The following is a 17,190-nucleotide window of genomic DNA, read 5'->3' as shown; positions in this document are numbered from 1 at the left end:
CAGGCAAAAAGTAATAACTATAAACAGCCATCTGAGCTACCTAGAGCAGCATTCCTATCTTTAATCTGAATATCAAGTAGTAGCCCATATTGCAAAAATGTCATTTTGTAACCACTAAGAGATACTTATCATATTTAGGTGCATTACTGTGTGCTTACTGTGAAGGAAATTAGTGAAAAGTGTATTGTTTTCATAGTTCAGCCTTACCTCATTCTTCATATTTTGCCTGCACGAAGCATGGAAAGAAAATACATTTGAGCATAGAGGGCATTCACATGTTTAAAATGCATCATGTATAAATAACTCTTCCTCTTTTCTTTTGTAAGTTTTATTACTCAAAAAATAATAGTATTTCTAGTATGTCTTCTGATATTAATGTCTCTGGAAGACTGATATTAATGATTTTGTGTATTAAAGAGGAAATTTGACAAATAGCTAGGAAACTGAAAAGATGAGTTTGCTCATTAAATTATTCGCAGTGGTTTCTCAGTATATGAACCCTCTTCCTGCACCTCATCAGACTTGGGTAACGTTCACAAGTGTGTGTACACTGTGTACAATGTACATGTGTCATACAGTGGAGACAGTTGAAATACTTGTTTTTAAAGTTTTTGCTTATTTTAGTGATTCTTCTGTTAAAGATGTAAGTTCTCCAAATTTGACCATTCAGTACAACACCGTATGGCTCTCCTTCATTGCTTTTAATTTTGACATTTCTAGTGTGTTTTCCAGAAATGGGCAAATCTGAGATGGACTAGGATGGGTGATATGAATAGTTCAGATATGAAGAATAGCATACTGCATATTTATGTGTGCATTATGGTAGTTGAGTTTGCATGCCTCTACAAACAATTCTTCCTTTCTATAACCTGACTGCTTGCTCCTATCAAATCATGTGTGTTTAAAAGTTTAATGGCATTTTATTTGACATTGTGTGATACTGTATCCTTGTTTGTATTTGGCAATCTGAAGCTTTAGTTAAAACCTGTCACAGCACTAATAGGGAAAGAAACATCAGTTTTCTCCAAGTTCTCATCTATCTTAATGCCCTGTAATCCTATAAAAAAATAGTTTTCCTTTTAAAATATTTTCTTATCCACAGTTGTTTGTGCAACAAAGCCCCAGATAGTGCTTCAGGATGTCTTTTAACAGAATTTTTTTTTATGGTCAAAAAGACTTCAAATATCTTTTGGAGCTGTACTGAGCTTTACTAGGTACCTTGACTCATTTTTAGAAGAGATGTGACTAAATTATACACATTTTTTTGCAGAGGATTGTTAGAGGATATTTTTACCAGTATAAACTGGGAGGGATAGTTAATCAACTGGGCTATTCAGTATTAGAATGTTTTGGGTTTTTTATAACAAAATTAATTTAACAAAATATTTTTCAATTTCTGAACATCAAAGGCTAACAAACATGTAAAGCAGCCAAGACAGTTTTACCTTAATAGAGCATAACGAACACTGTCAAAAGCTGTGATCATTTATGGTTGATACTCAACGCCTAGCCAAGGAGAGCACCAAGACTAGGCTGAATGTTTCTCTGTCATGCAGAGCAGATTTCATGTTATGCAGTCCCGAATTCCTTCATAAAATTTCTTCTATGTATGTATGTAGTCGTTTAACATGTGCAGTTGTATGCCAAAAACTTTTTTGCCATCTTATGGTAGAATGTGAATGACAAGTGTGAAACACCACACTCATGGGACTGCCGGTGCTGATAATTTCTCATGTCAGATGCCTGTAGATGTGTCAGCAACCCTCACTAGCACATATGTATGCTTGCTTACAAGACCTAGCTGGCTCTTAAAGATCTTCCCCAAATCTATCTAGAACTGTAATCCTTTACTTGGATTTATTGCGAAAAGTAGTGGGTGTTTTAATGGCCTGATGTTAACGCCAGAACAATTTTGTTATGAAAATTCAGAGAAGAATATTGTGGAGGAAGCAGAAGTATTTAGTTCAGTCTTCATTTAAATTTGTAGATCACTCTTAACATTTTCAGCATGAAGAAATAATTTATTTTAAATCTCTGAAATATGTTTCAAATTGAGCAAAAGTGCTTTTGTCCCTTAGTGGCTCCATACATGATCTGCACAAGTGTTTGTGAAGACTATAGTAGGGCAAAGGGAAATGGATGCTAATAAATCAATTGGCACTGTCAGTTCACTGTTTAATGTTCTCTAGAATACATAAGATTTATCACTGAGGAATTGTAGAATAATGGTAGTGTATGGAAACAAAGTCCACCAGGGAGATGTACTACATCATTCGGATTTAGCGCTGCCATCTGCTTAATAGCATTGAGATGACTACAGAGGTACTTATGATCAACCATTCATAGCAGTGACAGATGCTGCAGAGACTTAACATGCCAGAGAATGAGGTTTGTTACTAAAATTCAGATTATGTGATGAGGTTCCTGAGAAAGGGGGCTGAGTTTGTTACCTCTCCAACAGCATTAAAGGTTTACTGTGTGCTTTTAAGTTTACTATCAAGAGGGAATGGCTAACACAGTTACTGTAGTACAAAAAATGTGGAGAACCCAATCTGTCTGCTTCATTGCACTCCGAAGTTTCAAATAACTTCTTTAGGCTTCTCTGCTAGCATTTAAATCTTGAAGCTTCTGTCTAGCTTCATTGTTTAGCTATGGCAGACATCAGCAATCTCAACTAGAAAAGGAGTAGTTTGTGTAACTATATGCCTGTGTCTGTTTAGGGGCAAGAATAAGTCATTCATGTAGTAATGTAGTCATTCGATGCTTAAATATAACTTAATTTTACACCTGGTTTTGGTCTTCGATGAGGGTGATCTCACCTTCGCTCTGTCGCAGAATTTAATCTAAACACTGATATAAAAGGGGAAGATTAGGACTTGGCGTAATTGCTGGCGTTGTCTATGGTTTCCTGGTTTCCACACTTGCCTGTTAATGCTCTAGATTTCGCTCGGCAGCAACTGTTGTGCCATTGGCTTGAACAGTGTTTCCCAGTTGCTGCTTTTGCATATCTAACAATAGTTGCTACCATTTCAAATCATACCAGAACGTGATACATTCAGATGCCTGTAAACCGTAGAGCCATCCAGTCAAGCTAATCTGAATTGAAGGAATTGGCAAATTCGCTTTTCTATACCTTTGTTTATTCAGTGCCTCTAGTTCACGCTGTTTATTGGTTAATGTCTTGGGAAGTGAGAAGTACATGCTGCAGCTTTATTTTAAACTATTTGTCTAAAAGCATAAAAAGATAACCGCCCATGTGGTAATTCCTAAGCATGTTAAAAGCTCAGATTTATGAGTGCCATCCGGTGAGGCCTTATTCTTTACTGTTCGTTTCAACAGTGACTGATTCAAGACATAAAATTTATTCAAAGTAGGGAAGACCTTGCACGAAGACCCTGTTGCTTGAAAGGCTTGAGGAAGTTTGTGTTTCATAGTTTGTGGTAGTTAAGAACTAAGAAACTGGATATCGGGTTAAAAAGAGGACTAGAAACCACCTTGAAATCCAACAGTGGCCATTGTTCAACTGATGCCTAAATAATACAGCTGAATTGGTTTGCTAAAATCCTGAAAATCTCTAAATCCCTGATTTCATGCCACTCCAGAGGCACCTTAGTTTTGAGAGAAGCTGATGCCTATATGTAGTTCTTGGCAAGACCCTCCTCACTTTCCACTAGGAAATCAAATTTTCGGGTGTATTATGAACCTGTGCTCAGCAGTCGTGCAAAAGTTGACAACATCACTGTTTGTAAGAGGAGGATTTCCATAAAGGGCCGAGTGTATGGATTTGAAATTGGCTTATGGAGGTGTTGCTACTGGCATTTGAAAGTTAACTGCTAACATTTTGTTTGTGGTGCTCAGTGTTTTAAATTTACGTTGTTAAGTTTGTCAGCAATCGTGCAGTGTGTATAAATATGCATTATATGCAAAACAGTGTCTGTTACTGTAGCTTTTCAAGATGTAATTCTCTGGATTTTAATGCTAGTAGCTGTTTGTATTTCATGCTCTGACTTATAAATCAAGTCAATCCACAGCAGCTTGATTTCTGGGGATAGTGCAAATGGCTAGAGCTTTGCAATTGTTGCTTACGAACACCTGGTATGTATGAGCTTACTGGAGGTTATAATTCTGTGCAAATAAAGCCTCAAAAGTGTTAGCATAAACAAGTTAATGTATCTTTTACTGGAAAATCCCTGCCATGTGGTTTCCTGCTTAAATTTTTACCCTCCTATGATTGGAAGAGATTATTTTCTGCAGTTTTTCAGATGTAGTTCTTCATGTTTAGATAGATTGTTTTCCTTTTTTGTTACCTGTTAAAATGTGACAAGGTAAAATATTCTGAAGTGCTTCAATAGCACAGATATTTTTGTGAGTCTAGCGTATGTGATTGAATTTTTTTTTTAAACAGGTTTACAGAAATCTGGTCTGAAACATCAGTAAATGGGAATAAGACTAAGGCAATTCAAGTTTAATGATGGAAAAAACTTTAAAGTTTTAGATCTTTAAAGAAAAGATCAATCTTAACAGAAGTATATCACATGCTGCACTCATGAAATTGGAAAAGGTTTTTAAAATCCTTTGATTTAAAGGATTTAAAATCCTTTGACATTAGTTGATTATTTCACTATTTAAGAAATGTTAGGAATACTTTCAATTTGTACTAATTACACTCAGTAAAATGCTTTAGATACAAAAAATTATTTGGGTTTTCTTTATGGCTTTGCTATTAAACTTAACTAGAAATACTCCTCAGTGTTTAGAAAACAAGTGAAAATGCATTTAAAAATACGTTGGAGACAACGTAGGTGTGTTATAGTAGTACAAATAGTAACGTGAAACTTTTTGAGGACCACAAAAGAAATTATTTCATAAAATGAGATTACTCATTTTGTGTGATTGGTTTAATTTTACTCAGGTGATTGTACAGCATCTTAAACTGGGTGCTTGAATTACCGCAATATAATTATAAGAGGCTGAGTATTTGGTAGGATTTAGGATTTTTTCCTTGACTGATTACACAGGTGAAAACATGAGAAATGGGTAGGTCAAATAAGATCTTTTCAGAAGTCCTTAATAGAAGGAAAAACTCATTAATGGTGAATATTTTTGAAATATTAAATGCTATATTGTAGTTGTTAAGGGTAATTTGCGGTATTAAAAGTATCTTAATTATATGAGAACTTCGATTTAATTGCAGTATGTTTTTAAAAAAAAGTAGTTTAAGCTTGGATGATGGGAGTAACAAAGAGAAAGGGGAGTATCCTGTTGCGAGGCCTCAGCAGGGTGCTGCAGCAGTGCCGCAAGGTATATTGTCTTTGGAGACAGAACTTAGATAATCAGGCTTCCACATCTTACAAGTTGAAGTTACTAATTCAGAAATAACTTTTCAAATGTCTTACATAATAAACTTTCTACTGGTTTCATTAAGAGATACCACGATAAGGAAGAAAGACTGCATAGTTTGTCTGGCTAGAGAAAGGGCAGCATCATAAATTCATGCCTGCAGTAGAAAGTGAAGAATTATGTAGAGAAGATTTATTTTCTCTAGTGTAGGGTGGAAAGGAACTTCAATGGAAACTTACACTTTTTTGGAAGCCAATGTCTATTAGTTGAATGAAGGAGGCATGAGAAATCAGGCTTCGTCCCTTCAGAATGTATTTTTGTCACAGAACATGTTTTTGTAGATTTGACGCTATTTTGCTGGTTAACAAGTCAACGTTGCATGTCTGCTTACTAGCAGTAATCGAAAATTGCAACCTTTTCTCTTAGACTATCCTGTAGTATTTGGTTGCTTTCAAGGGGAGGAAAATAGTGCTTCTTTCCATTAGTGAGGAAATATATATTTAATTGGGCAACTTTAGAAATGGGAGATGGTTGCAGGAAAACTTCAAAATGGTCTTACATGTTTCTTCTCCTTGTATTTTATTTTAGAAGAAATACTGGGAGCTGTAAATTGGACTTTTAAGCACAATTTTGGCATCCTTCAGTTGACAGACAATGAAAAATACAGTTTAGTAACCATCAGAATTTGAGGTTTATCGTGGTGTAATTGTCAGGTGCAATGTGCTTGGAACATATATGTTGATAAAAGTAGTAGAGCCCACATAAGCTCAGCAAACAAGTCTTAGCAGTTACGTGGATTGAATTATCTTTAACACAAGAGGAAGAGGTCTGCCTTATTGTACTTGCAGAGGCAAGGCTCAAGCCCTGCCTGTGTAAGGGGCATTAGAGAACCACTGGAAAGATCTCAAAGATTGTAATAAATTACTTTAAGATCTGTCAGATGCTTATGATTGTGCAGCCCTGAAAACAGCTAAATACAATCTCTTTAACAAAATACCTTCCTTGATGGCACTTCAGTTATTTTTGAATGATATATATAATGGAATGATATTTTTTCTCTCGTGCTCTTCAGTGTCAACTGAGTAAGGATATCAAATTTATAGGAAACTGATGAAAGTTGTACTGTTCCTTCATGTTGTGGTTTAACTCCAGCTGGCAACTACGCACCATGCAGCCGCTTGCTCGCTCATCACTGGGACGGGGAGGAGAATCGAGGGCAGAAAAAGTAGAACTTGTGGGTTTGAGATAAAGACAGTTTAATAGAACAGCAAGGGAAGTGAAAAAAAAAGATAAAAGAATATCCAAAATAAGTGATGCACAATACAATTGCTCACCACTTGCTGACTGATGCCCAGCCAGTTCCCAAGCTGCAGCCCCCCTGGCCAACTCCCTCCGGTTTTATAAACTGAGCATGACATCTTATGGTATGGAATATCCCTTCGGCCAGTTCGGGTCAGCTGTCCTGGCTGTGTCCCCTCCCAGCTTCTTGCTGGCAGGACATGAGAAGCTGAAAGGTCCTTGACTTGGTGTAAGCACTACTTGGCAACAACTAAAACATCAGTGTTTTATCAACATTGTTCTCATCCTAAATGTAAAACACAGCACTAAACCAGCTATCAGGAAGAAAATTAATTCTATCCCAGCTGAAATCAGGACACTTCAGTAAATTAGAAAAACAAGAAGGTATGTTGTATATCTTACTGAGTAGTATTTCTAATGACAGAATGGTGACATACCATCTGTGCAGTTTTTGTGGATGAGGATATATTAAAGACAGTGTTGTCTTGTACTCCGGTCTGTGGCTAGTATCATCTCAGATCTCTACCAGCATCTTATGCAGGATTCAAGAGGAATAACCAAGGATTAGATGGAATAATAGCCACAGCTCTTTCCAGTATGGCACTGGATAGTCTAAAGATTTTGACTGATACCTGTCAGATCTTCATTATTCTCTGCTGCTTCCACTGTCCTAAGTAGTCTCGTCTGGAGGGAAAGGGAAGAAAACACATCCTTTGCCAATGTTAATATTCATGTTGGTTCACATCTCTGTTCCCATTTAGCAGTTGGAACACATTTGGTACACACTTGGGTAGTTTAAGGCTTCCTGTTTAGTTTCCTCTGAGCGCAGTCTAGTTTGCTTCCCCCAAGCTGCCGTGTGAACCAGAAAAATGTATTGTGGGGATGGCTGGGGCTTGGTTCTAATTCACAGGCCAAAGTAAAATTTTAGTATTTAGTCAGCCTGAGTTTTTAGTTTTCCTGCTGACTTTCTGGTGCTTTCTTGTTTGTAGTGAATTTTTGACATTTTACTTAGCACTTTTGTGTTTAGGAATGAATTGTTGATGTATTCTATTCATAGTTTCAAGGTAAAGCTGTAGTTGTGTTGCTGTTCCTGAGAAGAAGCCTTATTAGTGTGCTTCGGTCACCTCTGCTACTTGCCATTTACCTTCCCCATTTTAAGACATGGGACACGAGTGTGGAGAGAGGGGGACAGAATACTGAATGAGTTCATAGACAGCAAGTGACTGTATGTTTCAGATAGTTGAACTGTTAGCTTTGGGAAAATCTGTATAGGTCTGTGCCTGGTAGGTAGCACCAGAATGTAGATGCCTTGGAGGGCATTTCACTGTTCTTAAGAAGTAAAACTTATTACAACTTCTGCCATAAAAAGTAATTTCTAAGTAGTGATAGCTAAGGCAATCCTTGAGGGGGCACTCTGGTCATCTTTTAGGATTATAGGTAATAGTATTGCTATTTGTATTATCCATATGAGAGTACAATGGGATATAAGTTAAGGAAGATTTTATAAAATACAGAAAAATGATACAGCTTTCACATATAGGTCTCAGTTGCTTTGTGAGATCATTATCTGTTTTACAGACATAAACTGAGATGCAGGATGAGAGTATGTACCAAAGAAACTTCTTCTAAGAAGTGGCAGAATTGGGCGTTAAACAAAAATCTATCTGCAAGATGCAAGAAAAGATGTGAATCTCTTCTTGATATCCTGGGTTTGTTATCCTGATGTTAGCTCAGTTACAGAATATGGTGTTCTAGTGATCCACAGAAGCATTAAGAACAGGTACTCAATTTTCAGGACAATTATGGGGTTATGAGAAGTTTTGCTACAGTGATTGTCTTGACAATAACATTTGGGACACTCTTCCTGTTTACTGTTGACAGATGCTTTTTGATATCAGAAGCAGCTGAGCATGAAGATCTGGTAGGAATGATAGAAAGAATCTTGTCCTTGTGGAAAAGTTTTGTTCAGATGTGATCATATCGGTCAGAGTCTATGTGCTGGGTTGACCCTGGCTGGATGCCAGGTGCCCACCAAAGCTGTTCTAACACTCCCCTCCTCAGCTGGACAGGGGAGAGAAAATACAACAAAAAGCTTGTGGGGCAAGATAAGGACAGGGGAAGATCAGTCAGCAATTACTGTCATGGGCAAAACAGACTTGACTTGGGAAATTAATTTAATTTATTGCCAATTAAAATCAGAGTAGGATAATGACAACTAAAACCAAATTTTAAAACACCTTCCGCCCACCCCTTCCTTCTTCCCAAACTCAACATCACTCCTGATTTCTCTACCCCCTCCCTCCCAAGCAGCTCAGGGGCATGGGGAATGGGGGTTGTGGTCAGGTCATCACATGTTGTCTCTGCTCCCTCTTCAAGGAGGAGGACTCCTCACACTCTTCTCCTGCTCCAGTGTGGGGTCCCTCCCATGGGAGACAGTCCTCCTTGAACTTCTCCACTGTGAGTGCTTCCCACAGGCTGCAGTTCTTCAGGAACTGCTCCAGCTTGGGTCCCTGCCATGGGGTGCCATCCTTCAGGAACAGACTGTTCCAGCATGGATCCCCCATGGGGTTGCAAGTCCTGCCAGCAAACCTGCTCCAGCCTGGGCTTCTCTCCCCATGGGGCCACAGGTCCTGCCACACCTGCAGCCCCTGGGCTACCAAAACCTTGCCATGCAAACCCAATACAGTCTATCATATAAGACCTATTGCTAGAGTTCCTTGTTTGTTCTTTCTGCTTTGCTGTTCTGTGTGACCTCTGTGTAGAATGACAAAGGTGATACTTGTGGAGCTACTCTTACCACAAAAGGAAACCTTTGTGTTTAGAAGGTTTTGTTTCCATCACTTTCTGAAACTGTCCTAGCTTCTGTCTAAAGTGATCAGTCCCAAAGTTACTTGTGATACCAATGTGCAAAAGAAAAAGCAGAATTTTTTCTGTTTTATCCTGGTGAGCATTACAAGAAGCTGAACTGTTTGCAAAGGCTGTTCTTCATCACTGAAGATGAAGCAAGTTTCTGTTAACTTAGTGTTTAAACCCAGTAACCAGGCTTGTCAATGCTTAAGTCTGGGCTTTTCCATTAAACTAGAAGCTTTCAATCTGAGACCTTTTCCTCTCCCCTTAGCAGTCAGGCTCCCTGACGTACTACATTTGTTTCAAACAAAGCAATGGCATAATGCTGATTCTAAAGGATGCTGTATCAAATCTAAAGGGCTATGGCAATCACATTCATTAATCACAATGTATTTTGACTGCCTTTATGCGTTTTTTGGAAATACTATAGAACACTTAGATTGTGCCGTTGACATGCCTGTTTTAGGATTGTCCCAAAAATAGCCTAATGACCTATTCTGAGATCTTCATGAGAGTTAGATTGAAACTCTTACCATTCTGTTGGTATCTGTCCCAAGAGAATATACGAACATCTCTAGACAGAATAAGCTAGCAGTTAATGTAGTCTAAAATGTAAGAGTTCGTTAAGACTTAACCATCATGTCAAGAGCAGTTATATAAAGATTTGTTCTTCTATTATGGTTCATCAAGATATTTTCAGAAACAATCAGCTTAGCAGGAAAGCCTGAGAAATTCAGGCCATATTCCATAAGACCTTTGAAAGCTTATGTTGAATACCTCTAAATTAAAGTATTCTAAGATACTTCTCACAGCACAGTGCTTCTAGAAGAACGGCAGGAAGCTTCCCAGTCCTCTGTTTCACTAGATAAAAAAAGCTTTTCTAAGGTTTTACTTCATCAAGGATGCAGTGCTGAAATCTGAGGTTGCTATTCTCTATCTCAGGCTGTTTCTTGAACAGAGAACACAGGTACTTCCCCCTGGCTTCATCTAAACTACTTAAGCCTCATTTCACACTTTCTTTAAGTATTGAGGATTAATGCCCAGCCCTTAGCAATTAGAAACTACGTACTTAAGTTTATTGCTGCTTGCTAATCCTTTCATACCATTAGGTGGTTCCAGGTTTTTATGTTGACACGGAAAATCAAAGCACTTTTTCTTTTCCATCTCTGTCTTCTCTCTTCTCAGCCCAAACACATTTTGCTGGAATGGGAATACAAAAGATGTTAAATATGAGGTGTTACAAGTAAGGGCTGTCTATGTACAAAAAGACCTCAGTCACAGCTGATACTCCAGTGTTGATTGCACTTGTCCTGTTTACTTGACGGTTAGGAAGATGCTTCAACTCAGCTGACTATACCATGTAATGCAGTTACCATCTACAAAGTAGACACCTGGAGAAGTAAGGAAAAGTTAAGAAAAGAAAATTGAAGAAAATTGCCTCAGGAAGACATTTCACATCTGAAAACATAGGAACTCAAAGCAACTCATGGCATGTTTTTCCCTTGTTCTGGAAGGAGGGAGGCACATGAGGTAAAGAAGAAAATGAACCTGTTCTTGGTTTCGTTCTCCTTTCTATGAGACAAAATGAAAGGAATAGGAAGAAAAGGGATTCCCTTGCAGAATAAGTCCATTAAGGAGAAGTAGAGTTTGAATAGTCTTCAGTTAGCATGCTAAGATGCCATAGAACCTGTATAAAAAAGTATAATTGTCAAGGATGCTTTTAAAACAAAAATTGACATCATGCCTTCTGTCCAGAGGAAAAATTCATTAATATCGCTACTTAATTCCTCACAACAGAATTGACCTCCGCTATCTCAGTGAAGGAGTTCAAACAATCAGTTTAGAACTTTGGTATTGCAGGTTCCTTTAACTAGGTTTCCTTTAATCAGGTGATTGCTTTGGAAAAAAAAAAATACAGTTCTGTAAGCTGTAACTTCATATACAGTAGTAGAATTTTCTGTAGTTCCTCTAGAAAAAAACAAACCTCAGTTATCTTTGGTCTTGGTTGTGAATTCCATGGGCTATTCAGACTGTTACAGGTGAAACAAAAAATAATCTTTTTAAGTTTTCTTTTTTACCCAGAATTCCTTACAGCCATTTGTGTGTACACACACCCTTTTCTTTGGGTCATAGTCTTCGAGTTGTCGTATCTGAAGTTTTGCATTTGTTTAACATACAGTTGAATTGACAGTGTTGGCGTTGTTTGGAGAGCAGAAATGAAAGCAGTCAGAGAGGATTGAATTGCACTAGGCAACTTCCCATTATAACTTGTACTTTTGGACAGATTATTAATTTTGAATGGTTTGTCTGTTAATAAAGATGGGTAATGATTTACTTTCAGTAAAGATTATTTTTTCCTTTTCTGATATTTACTCATTTTGTGGCTTACACGCTGTAAAATGAGTAATTTTTTCTTTAATAGAAATTTTAGAACTCTGAAATGAAACCCTGCAAAAGTCATTCTGACAGGATTGACAGATATGGGGATAGGGCTCAGCTGCTATAGGATTCTAAACTTGATGACAGCCTTAAAATAAATAACCAAGTACTGTGCGGAAGGATAGTGAATGTCAGTTTTAAGTTGGTTGTCAGAATAAATACTGTCCTATCACTGGCTGCTGCAGGGCAAAATTGTTATTTGTTAAGCTTCAAACTTTGCCCTTGTTATTCTGAGGTCATTGTCACATGGACTGACAAACCTTAGACGACATTTATGTTGTATGCAGATACTTTTTTGTGGGTCTTCATAGTGCATTCTGGTTAAGTTTTTGTTAAGGAAGCCTCATACTAGCAACAACATACTCATCCACACTTTTTAGATATGCATTTCAACACATTGTATTATTTCTGGCCTGGATTGTTTCATAGGATTTAAAACTAGTTAAACACACCTAAAACACAAACAACCTAAACACAACAAATGATCTTTGTCTTGTGTCAGTTATTTGTGTGTCAGTGATGTTATTTGTTTTATATAAATGCTTTACCTGCTAATTCATGTTAAGGCAATAAATTGCTTTTTCTTTCTGTTTATTTTGTTAGCAATCAATCTAAGATTAGAAACATTTTGTCAATATTAGTATGCTAGTGATCATACATTTGTGATTTATTTTTTTTTTCCTTCTTATTTAGAAGGTAATGACTTGGTAGCATCAGTTTGTATTTTCCAAATATCATCAACCCTGGTTTTGGCTGTTAGAAAGAAAAGGAAAGAAACAATTGAGTCTTGCTTTTGATGTCCTACAAACATGTCTAATAGACTTTTGTTCTGTCAACTATGTAAAAAGACTATACATAGCTATACACTACATGAAATATGAAAGCATAATGGAGAAGTAGAATGTAATGAGACTTGTTTTTCAGTTTCCATTCAGTGATCTTAATATAAAAAGAAAGGAAAATGGAAGACTGTTTTAGGCCATGCTTTTGGTATTCATACATACTTCTGAATCCTAACAACTGCAGATTTCTGCTTTTAACTTAGTTCCTATCGTCATTTCTTACCTGCCTATTATAATGGTAGGATTTACATGTGTGTACATCTGTGGTGTTTTGAAGGCACTGGAACTTGTACACACATAGCAACTGTATAACCCTCAGATCAGCAAGTTGCTTGTCCTTTATTGTATTTTTATCAGTGAATTCAAAGGTGCAAAGGCAAAATACTAGGTAACAGTAGGTAATGAAAAGAAGTTTATATGACAAATGAATTGGTTCAGTACCAACACCACCTACTCTTCTTTCATTGGCACTTGTAAGATCTTCAACCTTCCCAAATATAACTTTAAATACAGAATTTACACATCTGCATTTACACTGTGAACCAGGGGCTCAGTGATGAAAATAAATCCTAAATGAAAGTAAATGTTTTTTTCACCTTTAATTCATGAACAAACAGGACCTAAGTTGTCATTGTCACATAAATGCTTACCTTTCTTACCTTAGGGGATGTCTATATGCTTTGAGCTTTTTTCTTTTCAAAGGTAGGACGTGTAATGATAAGCATTGCTTCTTAAAATGTAACTGCTCTATTTCTTGTTCTTATTCTTCCTACTTCCTTTCTCCTGTTCAGTGGAGCAGACTACTATGACTATGGCCATGGACTGAGTGAAGAAACATACGACTCATACGGTGAGTAGCTTTATGAGCTGAAAGGCTACAGTAGTATATATCATCTACGGAGAATTTCCATAAGGCAGGCTTCAGTTCTGCAGTGGATAACAGCTGTTCAGGGACTCCACTGTCACAGAGCTCCTCAAGTGCTTATTGAGAAAAAGACCAAAAGAGGCTTCTGTGTATGTTAGCTAACAGTCATGTGAAACTAAAATCAAAGACATAAAAAAATCCAAATCATGTTGCAAGTACCCTTTTCATGTCACATTTGATGAAATTTAAGGAAAAAAAATGGGGGTGTAAGACCTTTTTTCAGGAGCTGTTTGCAGCTGAAAGCAAATGCTTCTAGTGTGGCACAACTGGCATTGGAACATGGTACAAGGTAAAAGTTCTCAGCTGACTCAGGGCCTAATTGAGTGCGTATTAGACTTGTATGGTCTTTTTGTATTAGTTCATTTTCATGCATCAGTCTTGTGAAATCAAGCAGGGAGTCATTATGTAAAGGTTATGAAAGTACTTTAGGTAGCTAATAGACATGAGGGCAATGGGTTACTCATGGAGACAAAACAATGCGTAATGAAGCAAAAAAAACATATGCCAGTGGTAAAGATCACTTTTTTAAGCTAGAAGAGTAGTAGTGACAGGTTTAATTAAAGAAATCTGTTACAGATTAGACGCATAAAGCATGTTAAAAGGCACCTTTGCTTAAGGGATAAATGTTAAATCTCTGGCTAGAGATCAGAGAAATAGAATCTAGATCACAAATCTCAAATGTTTGAGGATTGTTAGTAACTACTGTAAAAGAGTTGTGATTCTGGGTAACTGATGCTTCAGTGATTTTTAGAGCTCTACTTAAAATTTTCTGTGGTGTATTTCTTGAACTCCACTTGGAAGTGCTTCCTGCTGAAAACTAAAATTACCTCAGCTAAGTTGTGATAAATGCACCTAATACACAATTGTTGTCTGCTTTAATTATTTTGCTTAAGAGGAAAGTCAGTTCATCAACAAGTCACTTGAAATTCCTCTGTCCCCCAGCACTTTCCATTGGTGTTGATAGATATATAGCTTAAATCTTCATTTCAGCATTAAAATAAACTGTTTGCCATTATAAGCCTGATATTTCTAAGACTATTTCATGAATTCAAAGTGGGGTGGGGGGGGAGAGGAGTATGAAACTCCTTAATGTAGATAGTTGACTGGGGAAAAAAATGTGGATTGCAGTATTTAAGGTTCAAAATATGGATTTTTCATTGCTTTGCATTTAAAATCGGTTTTCTGTTTATCAAAGCACAGCCACTCAGAATACTAATTGATGTATTTACTCAAGTTGAGAGGATGACTATAAATATCTTGAAGAATGATTATGGGTTACAGCCACTGAAGTTTTTACACTTATACACTTTATTTCTTAACTAGCTGACCCTCAAGTAAATCCTTAAATGCAGAACTAGATACTAATAATCATCCTTACAGTATGTAAAGAACATTAGGTACCTCAAACTAAAATTCGTAAGACTGCATAGTGAGCAGATCGTTGCCTAGTGCTGGCCAGGAGGAAACACAGATTCTCAGAAAGTACCTGAACTTTCCCCCTCTGAGAAGCTCGGGTGCCAGTCCAGAGGCTGTAGGAAGAATATCAGTATTTTTAGGATTCAGAGACCTAAATGGCACTAAAATGAAAACTGATAAAGGCGACTCTTTACCCTACTGATCTGACCAACTGCTTGAGAAGGACCAAATATTGCCCTTAAGTTGTGAACAAGACTTTTTACACTTAAACAGTTACTTGCAGTGGTGCTTAAAAGCTGGGATATTTTTAATTCTTACTCCTCAGCCAGCTGCCTTTACTGTTAAGCTAGGGTTCTTTTCCTGCTTAATATAAGCCTTGATTTCTGTGTGATGAAGCAGCACAAAGATTGCTTTTCATATATGTTGTTCTGTTATCAGATTCCTGTGGAACTTGCCTGAGGTACAAGTTTAATTCTTTCAGCCTTAAACCAAATTTGAACTTGTTCCTTTTACCTCCTAGGCAAATGTTCTGACCACCTAGGTATGATATATAACCTAGGCTCTGCAGACAACCATCTAAATTTTTAAAAATAAAGTAGCTTGGATGATACTTCTATGAAGAGATTGTGAAAATGGACCCTTGACTTATGGGATTCTTGTCACCTAATTTCAGATACCTACTTAGGTAGGTATCTGAAATTAGCAAGTGACCATTCAAAGTTCAGGGCTTCTTTGACTGTTGACTTTGATTTTTATTTTTTCTGAAATGGACTAGAAAGGTCAAGTGATGCCTACATTTTAGGTTAACCATACATTTGGATTCTACCCTTAGTTTCTGGTTTTGGTTCACTTGGACACCTGTCTGCCTAGGGCAGGGCAGTTCTTCACAGTTAGATATGGAAGCACATACAGTGTTTTAGGTGTGTTTTGTTTTTTGCTTTTTTCTGTTTTTCTTCACCTTGGGGGTGATATGGTACTCTGTGTGTTTACTTAATTAAAGTGTAACTAAGTACTGTTTCATTATACTCTGCATTTGGTCCTGTGTTTTCCTCTTGTAAATGCCTGGCACAGTAGGTCTGACTCACTTAAGACAATACTTTGATACTTTTTGGTAAGATTTATTACCGCTAGTGTGGTAGGATTATGAAGCACTAAGTATAGCACAAGTTTTTCCAAAACTTATTTTGTTGTCAGAATTCAAACAAGCAACTTCACTTGCCCTTTTAGTTTTTTTTATAATCTGCCTTCCTATTTCTTGTGGTCTAGAGGAATCGTGTTTATAGTGAAATTGAATATTGCCCCATGGTTGTTTGAAGCCACAGGTGTTTGTAGTGATAGTTGAGGCTTTTCACTATTGGATTGCATATTTGAATTAAGCCTAAATTGGTACTGATGCAAAGAAGCTTATTTTTGAGGGTAGCTATTTGCTTATACATAATTCATATCCTCCATTCGTTTCATCCTAGCGTAATTATTTGTAGGTCTGCTACTATAGCTGACGTTTCTGTGTATTTGCAACAAGAGGTCCGGTTGAATGCCAGAGCCCTAAATATTTTTGCCGTTAGCCTGTCACACTCCCTGCTGTTATGTGCTGAAAAAGCATTCTACAGTAGCTCATAGAGATGTGTTGTACCTGGATTTTTTGGTTGTTAGACTTCACTTTGTACACCTTGGTTTCAGTAAATAAAATGTTGCTATGTAATTCACAATTAAATAAGGAAAAATATAAGTACAGTGTCTGAGAACATTAGAAGGTGTCTAACTATATTTTCCCTTCTTGTAGGGCAAGAAGAATGGACCAACTCAAGACACAAGGCACCTTCTGCAAGGACAACAAAAGGCGTCTACAGAGACCAGCCATATGCGAGATACTGATTGTACTGTCTGATGTTGTGAAATATCCAATCTCCACCAGTCCTGTATACTGTTCAAAGTAATTTTTTTCTATGAACAATCCCTTTTTATTAAATCAAAGTGCATAAAAACCTGAATGGATGGACTGAACTTAAAATATTTTGCTGAAAGAACAACCTGAACAGAAGGATATGTAAAACAAGGAACTTTGTTATTTCCAAACTGTAT

The 17,190-nt window shown here is 37.1% G+C and overlaps 1 protein-coding gene across 1 annotated transcript in view; it reads left to right on the top strand.

Moving 5' to 3' along the window:
- KHDRBS3 (KH RNA binding domain containing, signal transduction associated 3) overlaps positions 1-16,983 on the top strand; it is a gene marked incomplete at its 3' end in the record, with an annotated part of 98,470 nt that extends 81,487 nt beyond the window's left edge. Inside the window, exons 8-9 of the mRNA XM_082014971.1 lie at positions 13,559-13,617; positions 16,892-16,983. Coding sequence (XP_081871097.1) covers positions 13,559-13,617; positions 16,892-16,983 — 151 coding nt within the window. The remainder of the gene's footprint in view (positions 1-13,558; positions 13,618-16,891) is intronic.
- Positions 16,984-17,190: the final 207 nt, after the last annotated feature.

This window comes from Phaethon aethereus, assembly GCF_964289735.1.
Source record: "Phaethon aethereus genome assembly, chromosome: 2".
Taxonomy (NCBI): domain Eukaryota; kingdom Metazoa; phylum Chordata; class Aves; order Phaethontiformes; family Phaethontidae; genus Phaethon; species Phaethon aethereus.
The sequence above is the reverse complement of the archived record's forward strand: the minus strand, read 5'-3'. Positions and strand labels throughout refer to the sequence as shown.